Below are 12,454 nucleotides of genomic sequence, written 5' to 3' on the forward strand. Positions count from 1 at the left end.
GCTGGCAGGCTATTAGGGATCCGGTTTTTCTGCAGAAGAAACTTCCCCCAATACCCAACGTCTGCGGCACGGGCAGCTTCTCCAACATCAGGTTCATGCAGCATGGACAGTTGCTCCGGTGTCCAGCCGCCAGCACACAAGGCCTCCCCAGGCCCTATAAGTGCACGGTGGCCATTAGCACCCAGTGACTAGCAGGTTACCCCAGCTACTCTAACGCATTTTGTAATGGAATGTCTCTGGTGAGACACTTCCTCTGAACAGATTCCTCCAGCAACCTAGAGGATGGATTTCCAGCAAGATCCCCTGGCACAAACCCTCCAGCAAGGTCTCAGTCCTGGGATGGGGGGCGAGGGGGACTCTTCCATGGTGCTTTACCTAAACTCTTCTTAAATCTGCTATTCCTATGTTTTTTAGAGTTCTCTTTATTTCTTCCTAGCCAATTCCTCATTACTCCAATCCCCTATTACAATTAACAATTTTTTATATTAAACTTTCCCTTTTCATATTACTGCATGCCTTCTCTCTCCTGACTGAACCCAGACTGAGACAAACTCCTAGGAGCAAAATAAAAATGAAGCACTTTTTAAATTTAAAGACATCTTATTGGGCACTTGATGTAAAGAGCAATTTCTCATTGACAAAAACAACAATGAAATATTGTATCTTAAAGTATGGAAATACAGGGTGCCTGGGTGGTTCAGTCAGTTAAGCCTCCGACTCTTGATTTCATCTCAGGTCATGATCTCAAGGTTTATAAGTTTGAGTCCCACACTGGGTCCCAAGCAGGCTCTGACAGTGTAGAGTCAAAATAAATAAACTTAAAAACGATTTTTTTAAATAAAAGATGGAAATACTTGGGACTTAGATGGCTAAGAAAAATGAAAACATAGAGAGAGATTTGTCTTGTGATTTTCTTTTGATCTAAACAGTTCACATCATCACAATCACATTTGTTTACTTTGAGATGAGCAAGGTACATTCTAAGAATTTGGGGTTGCAGGGAAAGTGAGATTTCTTCAAAGTTTAATGAGATTTTTTTTTCAAAGTTTTAAGACTTAGATATTATCTTTGTAGTCAGATAGGCCAAGTTTAACCCCATTCTTTGCCTGCTCGATAACTCCGGACAAATGTTTTAACTTCTCCAAATCCTAGGTTCTTCCCCTAGAACACGAGGATAGCAATGCCTACAATGAAGGATGGTTGTAAGGATTAAATGACTAATGTGTGTAAAACTAGCATCATACACAGCATCGCCTCTGCTCAGTAAGGGAGAGTGACTGCCACTATCACTATTGCTGAGATTTTATTACCTAACTTTTTAGCCTTATTAATTTCATGATCTCTTTTTTAAGCAAGTATGTGTCAGAAGAAGATCCTATAATATCAATGTGCGTCTCGTAAAAATTAATCAGAACCTTAGGGTACCTCAAACTTACTTGTTCACAGGCCGACTTAATCCTTCTTTTATCTCTATTCTCCTTTCCTTTCAAAAGAAGTGTCTCTTTTTTAAGCTCAAAGTGAAGAGCAAGTGAATATTCCTCAATAAGTGCTTTCACAAGCTTTGCGTTGTTTGGGTGAGAACATTGTTGAGCATTTCTTATACAGATTGTGGTGATTTCACCATCCACTCTCTCCTGACAGAAAACATGACATTTTTTCAATGTGCTTTCATAAAATCTGCTCTTTTTCAGATAAAGGAATACATCTGTATCGAGAACAAGTGTTTCTCCGCTCCTAGTGGTCTCAGGTACTGAGGACCCGGGTGACTCTGAGGAGTTACTGCCTCTCTGGAGATCCCTTTTGGGGCCCTGGCTGTTCCACTTCTCCTCACTGATAAAATTCCTGTTTTTTTCTAAAAGAGAACTTGCTTTTAATAGCAAAGTTTCTTTAAGCCTCAGTATATCCAGAAATGACCCTTGCACAGAGACTCTTCCATTGGGTTCCAGAGGACTGAAGGATAAAGTTGGGATTTTCCTTGTCAGGTCCGTTACCAGACTTTCTAGAATGACTTGACTCCGAAAAACAGAAAGATCGAGGATAGCTTTTACAGAGCTGAAGACCTAAAATTAAACAGAGAGAAATGAAAACAGCACTGTCTAGGGGAGTGGACAACATAAACACATTTTTTCCTGCCACTTTCTCCATCTCTACAGCAGTTGCCCTAAACCAAACCCCGCCTGCCTAGCACAGACTAGTTTCTCGCGCCACAGCAGGGATCTCACAACCCCATCAAGGCCATAATGTTCAATTTGGGATTCCCGGTCCCTCAGTGCATTTCCCAAAAAGAGCTAGTCAAATATGTTTTAGAGGCAGAATGTTATTTGAACCAAAGTCTTAAGCAAAATCCATACACTGTTATGAGGTACAGATACACAATGTTCTGGTTCTTCTCTATGGACAGGAGTTCCCCTGGAGAGTCCTCCAACTTAAGGTCATCAGATGACGGCCCAGAACCCTGCGTTTCTCAGTGAATAGTTTCAGACCAATGAATTTTAACTTTTTCCTCTTAATTCTACCTTTCCTGCCTCTTTGAAGCTCCTTTTTAATGTTCATCCTACTTTTTTTTCTTCCTGAAAATAAGTCTTTAGGTATCTACCTGACATCCTCCATATAAGCATAAAAACTCTGCGTCACTTTGAAAGCATCAAAAGGCACACATAGGAACATGAAACAGATGAGGCAATAAACCAAAAATTTCAAGACACAGGCTTGGCGTTTAGCACTCAGGTTAGCAAGTCGGCATTTCCTTTTGTAGGAGTCGTGAGATGAGAGTGCTCTGTGTCTCCTGTGTAGGGAACACACAGAAGAAACAGGATCCAGGACTGTAGGCATCACACCTTACCTTTTCACCAAAATGAGAGACTGTGAATTGAGCAGGTCCAACCTTTTCTGCCTGACAGTGTTTCTGTTTTCTGCTGACATTCTTTGCACCTAAGTGGAAACACTGCCATCAGAAGTGTTTGCAGCCTGACACACTAATAATTAATTATTAATAATAGAAATGTTCAACTCTATTATTCAACATGCCTAAGATTTTTTTTTTCATTTTCCTCTAAATTCAACACTTAAATAGTTTTCCCTTCTACTTTAACAGATTAAAGTTGATTTCATGTGTACATTTGATCCTAATCATATTTTTAAAACCACACAAGTGTGTGTATATATATACATGTGTGTATATATATGAATGTATATATGAATAGAAAACAAAAACCTAAAAGTAAATCCTCCCTCTATTAATTATGGCCATAAGGAGACTTCACCTTCTTAAATTCAGAATACCACACTGTCTTTGTTCTCCTCTAATTCACGGTCTCCTTTGCTAATTCTCCTTCTCTTCTCATTCTCTAGATGTTAGCATGCCCCAGGCCTCAGGACTTATACCTCTTTGCAAACATACACCCAATCCCAGACTTATCTCAACAATCCCACCACTTTAGATACTATCACTAAATGCATCATTTCTGGGGCACCTGGGTGGCTCAGCTGGTTGAGCATCTGACTTCGGCTCAGGTCACGATCTCACGGTTTGTGAGTTCAAGCCCCACGTCAGGCTCTGTGTTGACAGCTCAGAGCCGGGATCCTGCTTCAGATTGCGTGCCTCCCTCTCTCTCTGCCCCTCCCCCACTCATGTTTTCTCTGTCTCTCTCTCTCTCTCTCTCTCTCTCTGTCTCAAAAATAAACATTTAAAAAAGATTTTTTTAATGCATCATTTCCAAATTCTCTTTGGCCTCCACTTTCATCTGCCAGTGGAAATCTCTACTTTATTATCCTAATAAACACCTCAATGACCAAAATTCAAATCTTGATAACTATTCCCCTTCCAAAAGTACTCTTCCTCCAGTGTTCCACATCTCAGAAAATGACACCTAATCCATCAGCAAATCCTGAATGGCCACCAGTTCCCAGTCAACAGCCCTGTTACCATCCTAGTCAAAACCAGAGATGACCAGGAACTCGTGCTCTCCACGTGGCTGCCAGAGCCACCACCGAAGAAAGGGCAGTCACATTTTATCAGTCATCCGCTCAAAACCCACCAATGGTTTTCCATCTCACCCAGAATAAAATCCAGACACCTTGCCTTGACCTATAGGCTGTTTAACATAATCTGGTCCCCAGCTACCCATCTAACCACATCTCCTTTTCCTCTCTCCCTTGCTCACCTCACTCCAGCCACTCAGGCTGCCTTGCTGTCTTTAAAATGCCCAGCATGCTACCCTCTCAGAAAATGTTTCCTAGTCCTTCCCTTAGCCTAGAATGTTCTTCCCCCTTATCTGCATGAGTCATTCCATTATTTCATTCAGGTCTCTGCTCAAATGTCACCTAAAGAGTACTTCCCCACCCACTCTATCTAATAAAGCAGTACTTTCCATCACATTGTATCCCTTTATTCTGTTTTATATTTTTCATAGCACTCATTACATGTTAATATATACAAATAAATGTATAAACATAAAGATAAATATATAATGTATAAATATATAAATTAATCAAGCACCCAACATATTATATATTCATTTATTTGCTAGTTTATTATCTGTCCACCTGCACGGATGTAGGTTTCATGAAAGAAAACATTTTGCCTGCTTCACTCATTGCCGTATCCTGAAGGCCTAGAATGGTGCCAGGTAAATAATAAGCAGTCAAAAATATTTGTGAACAAATGAATGAATGAGCCTTCCCTTTCTCTCTTTGGTTCAATGTTACCAGTTGAACGTTTAAAATATTAACTTCCAAAAACACAACAATCCCCTGAGAGAAATAATAAGGAGCCCTTCCCATGCTCCCTACCATAACATCCCCATTGAGAAGGAATGACTTAACTATGGTGACAGGTAAAGGTGCTATAATCTATAGTCTTAGGTTTCTCTCTAGAACCTATCTTCCCTCAGGAAAAGCAAGTTCTCTTCTGCTTCTAACCCCATATAGTATTTTACCTCCAAGACGCTGGCATGGAGACTCATCTTTCTTTGGCAATATATTTTGCCAGTTACTAAGCTGTAAAGAAGGCTGCCCCTCTCCATGAGGCTGGAGGGATGAATATCCCCTGCAGATCCAACCTCCTCACCTATGTCAGGGATGGGATAGGAACAGAATGGCTCAATCTGATCTCAGATCCAAGCTATTCATCCAATCCAACTTTACCGGTGATAAAGGTGATGCTATATCAGAATATCTTTTTGTAGGTTTGAACAAAGAGAAGCTAATGGTATGACTATATTGCTGAAGCCACTTGAAAATTCAGAGTTATCATATTTGTGAGATTATAGATTCTTGGGGGCTTCATTTCTTTTTCTGTATTTTACAAGTTTTCTACAATAAAATGTATCACTTTCATCCCAAGATCCAGACAGATTCTAAATATAGAAAGAAGTCTTCAAGAATTTGGCAGTTGCTAACAACTTTATCATGAGCCATTTTCACATACATTCTTGTTAATACAATATTGTACCAATATATTCAGAATAGAATAATATTTTCAAAATGCTACTTTAAACTCTACCAATCCCATGAATCATTTTAATGAAATTCAATTCTTGATTTCATTACAGAAGTATTTCTAAAATTACAAAATTTGATTTGGAAATACCTTTTTTCTCTTTGAATGTCACATTTGCAACTCCCCTGCCCCTGGTTCTTGTTGGATATATCACATGTTCAACAACTCCGCCTTTATTCTTAATATCTTGAAAGTGAGTCTTCACTACTGTGGTCAGTAATTGATCATTAAAAAGGCCAACCGGATGACCAGCAACTTCAACCATTCTTTCAGAAGCTTTGGAGTCCTTGCCTTTCAAAACTGATGCCTGTAAGAACAATAGTAGGATACTCTTTAAATACAAAAATAAGATTCTCCTTAATATAGCCATTATCACACACCAGTGGAAGAGACAATATTTTATTCAATAAAGGTGCTAGTATAGCTGATCAGACACTTGAAAAAAAAAAAAAAAAGGACAGATCCTTGCCTCACGTCATATACCAACATAAACCCCACATGAATTTGAGGGATACAATGTAAAAAGTGAACTCAATTTTTTTTTATAAATGGAACACATTAGTTAATATTTGCCTGATTTTAGAAAGGCCTAAAAGTAATAGCAATCACAAAGGAAGAGATCAAGAAATACACATTGTAAAAATTTAAGTTTGAAAACAAGTCAAGCCAACCACAAAATATGGTAGTTTGAAGATGGCTAGATGTTTTCTTTATATATACAATGTATATATATTAAATATATTTATATTTATATTATATATATTTTTATAATTATAAATTTATAAATAAATTTATATTTATATTATATATTTATATATTATTATATTTATATTATATATTTATATTATGTTTATTATATATAATTTATATATGTGTAGTATTTATATATTATATATTATATATATTTATATATATATACTATATATATTATTTATTGCCACATTGGTTTCCATACAATACTCAGTGCTCATCCCAACAGGTGCCCTCCTCAATGCCCATCACCCACTTCCCCCCCCACCCCCCATCAACCCTCAGTTTATTCTCAGTTTTTGAGTTTCTTATGGTTTGCCTCCTTCCCTCTCTGTAACTTTTTTTTCCCCTTCCTCTCCCCCATGGTCTTCTGTCAAGTTTCTCAGGATCCACATATGAGTGAAAGCATATGGTAGCTGTCTTTCTCTGCCTGACTTATTTCACTTAACATAATACTCTCCAGTTCCATCCACGTTGCTACAAATGACCAGATTTCATTCCTTCTCATTGCCAAGTAGTATTCCATTGTATATATAAACCACATCTTCTTTATCTATTCGTCAATTGATGGACATTTAGGCTCTTTCCATAATTTGGCTATTGTTGAAAGTGCTGCTATAATCATTGGGATACAAATGCCTCTGAGCGTCAGCACTCCTGTATCCCTTGGGTAAATTCCTAGCAGTGCTATTGCTGGGTCACAAGGTAGATCTATTTTTAATTTTGTGAGGAACTTCCACACTGTTTTCCAGAGCGGCTGCACCAGTTTGCATTCCCACCAACAGTGCAAGAGGGTTCCCATTTCTCCACATCCTCTCCAGCATCTATAGTCTCCTGATTTGTTCATTTTAGCCACTCTGACTGGTGTGAGGTGATATTTCAATGTGGTTTTGATTTGTATTTCCCTGATGAGGAGTGACGTTGAGCATGTTTTCATGTGCCAGTTGGCCATCTGGATGTCTTCTTTAGAAAAGTGTCGGGCGCCTGGGTGGCGCAGTCGGTTAAGCGTCCGACTTCAGCCAGGTCACGATCTTGCGGTCCGTGAGTTCGAGCCCTGCGTCAGGCTCTGGGCTGATGGCTTGGAGCCTGGAGCCTGTTTCCGATTCTGTGTTTCCCTCTCCCTCTGCCCCTCCCCCGTTCATGCTCTGTCTTTCTCTGTCCCAAAAATAAATAAACGTTGAAAAAAAAAATTAGAAAAGTGTCTATTTGTGTCTGGCTAGATGTTTTCTCAATTGTACAGTCCAAAGCACATAACCCACTACGAAACACATCCCCTACTTTTTTTGGTCAGAATTAGAAAAAAAGGGCCCCATAAAAAATAAATAAATAAAACCCTGGCCATAACAGTGGGGCTGCAGTGAAGTAAATCCTGCCTTCAGGCACATACGTGAGATAGAATTCAACAACTAAGAGCATATGCTATTGAAGACCCCGCCACTATGCTGAGCACAGAGCACCAACTGCAAGTAGACCCTTCCCTGAGCTCACTCTCTTCGAACTTCTTACATTATTCAGGTAAAGGGCTTCGGTTTCAATGTTTTGATTTGTTCCCCAGCCCATTTAGGGAAGTGGGCCTATCAGCTGTTCTCAGTGCTTACATAGGTAGTCCAGCCTGATTATAACACAGCTCAGACTTAATCTATCCTAAATTACCTCCAGGGAAGACAGGATATCTCATAAGGCTAACAGATCACAAAGATGTGTCGGGCTGTCAGTTCAGAGGACTCTGTACTCAGAATAGGATTTCACTGGGTGTAAGCTAGCTATTTCTGACCTCCGGTCAAGAAGACAGTCTAAGTACACAGCATCCTGTCCATCCCAACAGCAAGTAAAACAATAAAAGTAAAGAATAAGAATAAAAAGGAGAATAAGCCCAGTTGACACATTTCTGGAAGACTGAAAATATATAGAAGTATGAGAAGGATAAGAGAGAGAAAAGGATCTAACCCTGAACAAGGAAAGGGGGTTTCACGGGAAAGGTGACAACAGAAATGAAAAAAGGGACCAAAACCAGAAAGATCAGTTGAAAAACTAGTGGCAAAACAACTTCTCCAGTTGTCTCTCCACATTCCTCACCCTCCCTGCATACACATACACACACACACTCACACACACACACACACACACACACACACACACTGGAGGATAGTGAAGGCAGCTGGGTGACAACCTGTGGCTGGGGTGGAAAGGGGCCGGGGCAAATGACTTAAAGATTATTTTACCTTAAAAAAAAAAAACTAAATGAACACTTAGGGAGAATCTGACCTGCTAGTATGGGTGCTGGCACCTATAGCAAGTCTCCACTGCTTTCTGGCATTTGAAGGGACTCCAACCTAAAGATCATAAGCAAACTGAAGTGTGGCACGATTTGAATTAATTTATACAGTACCAAAAATTGCCAGTCCAATTGACACTGCTGCTGGGAACATTTGCCTGTCAAATGGAAAAGGAAAAATACACATGACATTGGACTAAAAGGAGAAAAAGTAATCACAGCACAGTACTAGGCGCGGCTATAAACAGTATTTACTATTTGCATAATAATGTAAAAACTCCTATTGGTTTTTAAACCAACTTTAGACTAATTTTGTTAAGTCTCTGAAATACTAAGATTTAAGTATGACTACAGAATAAAATGGAAACATTCAACCCTGCCAATTTAAGAATAAAGGCTGAACTAACAGAAGTTGAGAAAAAAATAATCTCCTCTTACACTACTGAAAAGCATGTCATTCTATCAAAATTTTAAGAATATTATGGAAGCTATAAAAATATGCCATAGGAAATTTTTAAATAATATTAAAACTTTCAAACTTGGAAGATAGGAAAAGGCAGATATTACTTAAGTGAAATCCTCATGTATCATAGTAGGAATTCAACAGAAAATGATGAAAGTCAATGATGCCTGCCCCCAGGATATATACTCTCTCAGCATCTCTTTGGTATTTCAGCTAGTAGTTGTCAAAATCAGGTGGCAAGGGGCGCCTGGGTGGTTCAGTCAGTTAAGAGTCCAACTTCAGCTCAGGTCATGATCTCATGGCTTGTGAGTTAGAGAGCCACATCCAGCTCTGTGCTGACAGCTCAGAGCCTGGAGCCTGCTTTGGATTCTAGGTCTCTCTCTCTCCCTGCCCCTCCCCCACTCATGCTCTGCCTCTCTCTTCTCTCTCTCTCTCTCTCTCAAAAATAAATAATAAACATTTTTTTAAAAAGTGTTGAGGGGCGCCTGGGTGGCGCAGTCGGTTAAGCTTCCAACTTCAGCCAGGTCACGATCTTGCGGTCCGGGAGTTCGAGACCCGCGTCAGGCTCTGGGCTGATGGCTCAGAGCCTGGAGCCTGTTTCCGATTCTGTGTCTCCCTCTCTCTCTGCCCCTCCCCCGTTCATGCTCTGTCTCTCTCTGTCCCAAAAATAAATAAACGTTGAAAAAAAAAAAATTTTTTTAAAGTGTTGAGTAGTATGTTGCAAGGTACTTAAAAATCATCTGTGTGCTCTAGTAATTCTTTCGTTAGGTGTTGATTCTTTCACTTGGTGATATTTGCACTTCATTTTATGGCATTTACGTTTTCTCAAAAAATTGGTGGATTTTGGTTGTAAATAATTAATTAAAAAACTAAAAATAAAAAAAAGTGTTAAAATCAGGTGGCAAAAATGCACCTGATGAAAAAGTGTTTTTAAGTTCACAGTGTACACTGAATTTCTTAGACTATATAGTGTCTTGTCAATTAACAAATACAGTAATACAACTACAGTTAATATAACACAGTAATACAAAATACAGTTAATCAGTTAACAAATACAGTAATAACTAAGCATGTGTTCTATGTCTGGCAATATAATGGGTACCATAGATGACACATACAAAGAAATAAAACATACCCCGTGCCCTAAAATTTGGTTCCCCCATAAAAATTTACTGAGCTTTATTATGTGGGGATAGCCTTGGATAGGCCTTAGGATTACTAATATTTAAAATAAAGGCCTCTACCTCATGGATGAGAGAGGGATGAGAGAGAAAGGCAGACACATAAATACATCATTTCAACAGAGCTTGGTAGGCACACAAAAGGAGACATATTTCTCTACACAGGAAAACAGACGATTTGAGAAGGATACAAGACCATCCAAAATAAAATGCTAAAATATACAATAGATACCATCCAGGATTAGGAAGCAAGATTAACTCTGGCTAAAGCAGTCAAAGAAAGCTTCATGAAAGAAAAGCCTTGAAGGCTGAGGTCAAATTTTAATTAATGGTCAAATTTAATTTAAAAATGCAAAAGAAGAGTTCACAACAATAGCAAAGGGACAGAGGAATAGGAGACGAAAATGGCTCATGTTGAGACATATAAAACAAAGTGTCTCCTAAAAATGAAACTCATAATAATCTATCAAGTATTTGTTACAAAAGATACTTTCAATGGAGGAAAACATAGTTTCTTCAAATATTCACAACTAGATTGCATAGGAAATAGTAAAAATATATGTGTTCCTCCATCCTAGTCCCAACTGGTATGACATAATTATCCCAAAATAGTTCTTCCTAGCAGAGGAAAAGAAATGACAAGAGATTTTTCAGGAATTCTACTTCACAGGAGATTTGTCTGTATACAACATCTGGCTCTAATAGTCCACACCAACCTCAATGGTTAAATGGCTAGTAAATTAGCTTCCTTTTTGCTTTTCATCAACGTCAAAGAAAAACTTTCAATAAATTTAAATTCAGGAAATCTTACTCCACCTGTGCCCTCATCAATACTAACACCATTATTTCTTTATTCAAGTGTCTGCATTTAATTTATCCTTGAAATTAAAGGAACTTCTCCCTGACAGCTATTAACCTCTTCTGTCCAGCAATAAGAAAAAGAGATGTCTTGAAAATAGCTCTTGCAACAGTCACCACAGAGATACAGGATTTTGAAGCAAGACCAGCATTTTGGCCAAGAGGTATTAAGGTGATGACATTTTCCAGTATCAATGATATATTTTAAGACACTTCCGACCATAGTGTCAGAAAGCCAGAAGATATAAAGAAAAACTGTTAGTTTTGTTTTTGTAAGTAAGGCACTAGACAGAAATAGATTCATTCCTTGCATCCATGTATATTTCTTTTTTTAAAAAATCAGTTATTTTCATTGACGTTGCCTTTACTGCTACCAATAAACAAAATCATACTGGAATCTAGCAACTGCTTTGGCATTTCCGGGACCCTCATAACTAAAGGCCCTGCCACTGCCTTCAAGCGCCTGATGGAAAGAACACAGAAGGCTCAATCTTGAACTTGCTAACTGCTCTTGCTAGCCAGCACAGATGGCGAAAACACAGAGCCCTTTGTGCCTGGAAAAAGAACTAAGGCCACCAGAGAGAATTCCCACTAATGCAGACAAGACATCAGGATGCCTTCCCAACTTGAGTCCTTGGCTCGAATCCTTCTTGCTGGCCCTTTTCAAAAGGAAACAGCGGCCTCTATTTCTGGGTAATTTTCTCCGCTCTTGTTCCCCAAGGAGTGGGAGGAGTGGGAGGCAACAGTTAAGCCCAAACACAGCCTGCGAAACTACTCCTCGACGAGACAGCTGTGTCCCTGACTACGAGACACTGGGTGAGGGAGGCGGCCGTGGCGTTCTGTCCCTTTGGAGTTGTGCCTGTCTCGCACAGCCTGCTATGAATTTCAAGCGCGCGCGACACTGCCACAGGAGCAGGTGCAGAAAAGTCAGGGCAAGGTTTGCCGGAGGCTTGGCCTCCGCGGCAGGTGGCTCTCCGCCAGCACCGGGCCTCCCCGCGCGCCGCGGGCGACAGCCTCTCACCCCCGCCCGCCCGGCTCCGCGCGCTCCTGTTGGGACCGTGATAACGGGACGGGAAAGACCCTGACTGGTAAAAGCCAGAACAAAAGTAACTTGCCATGGCGGAGAAGAGACGCGCCTTCCGCTGCCTGCAGGGCCCAAATCTAGCGGAGCACAGGCCACAAGGCTGGCCGGAAGAAGGTTTTGCTTTCAGTTCTTTGTTGACGCTGGCCTGGAGACGATGTGAAAAAAAAAAAAAAAAAAAAAAAAAAAACAAACCTGCCCCTCCACCGCATCCCGCTGCTCTGCGCCTCTTGGCCTCCGGGTGAAGCTCAGACCTGGGATGGCTGCTGCCTCTGTAGTCCCATAACTTTTGAAACCACGCTGGAGAGGAGCCAGAAGGAATCCCCGGCAGTACTCCGGGGCTTCT

At 40.1% G+C, this 12,454-nt stretch overlaps 1 protein-coding gene across 3 annotated transcripts; it reads right to left on the reverse strand.

Annotated features, from left to right (window-relative positions):
* Window positions 1-370: 370 nt before the first annotated feature.
* RBM43 (RNA binding motif protein 43) lies at window positions 371-12,228 on the reverse strand. Of its 3 annotated transcripts, none has more exons than XM_030325257.2 (4): window positions 12,143-12,228; window positions 5,591-5,807; window positions 2,843-2,931; window positions 371-2,060 (listed from the first exon to the last, which is right to left on the reverse strand). In XM_030325257.2, exons 1-4 carry the CDS (start codon window positions 12,143-12,145, stop codon window positions 1,311-1,313), a joined length of 1,059 nt encoding a protein of 352 aa, XP_030181117.1. In that variant the 5' UTR covers window positions 12,146-12,228; the 3' UTR covers window positions 371-1,310. The 3 variants fall into 3 exon arrangements, with proteins under 3 accessions (XP_030181117.1, XP_032450300.1, XP_030181118.1); XM_032594409.1 differs by lacking the exon at window positions 12,143-12,228 and adding an exon at window positions 8,640-9,285; XM_030325258.2 differs by lacking the exon at window positions 12,143-12,228 and adding an exon at window positions 8,516-8,703.
* Window positions 12,229-12,454: the final 226 nt, after the last annotated feature.

Source organism: Lynx canadensis, chromosome C1 (genome assembly GCF_007474595.2).
Source record: "Lynx canadensis isolate LIC74 chromosome C1, mLynCan4.pri.v2, whole genome shotgun sequence".
Taxonomy (NCBI): domain Eukaryota; kingdom Metazoa; phylum Chordata; class Mammalia; order Carnivora; family Felidae; genus Lynx; species Lynx canadensis.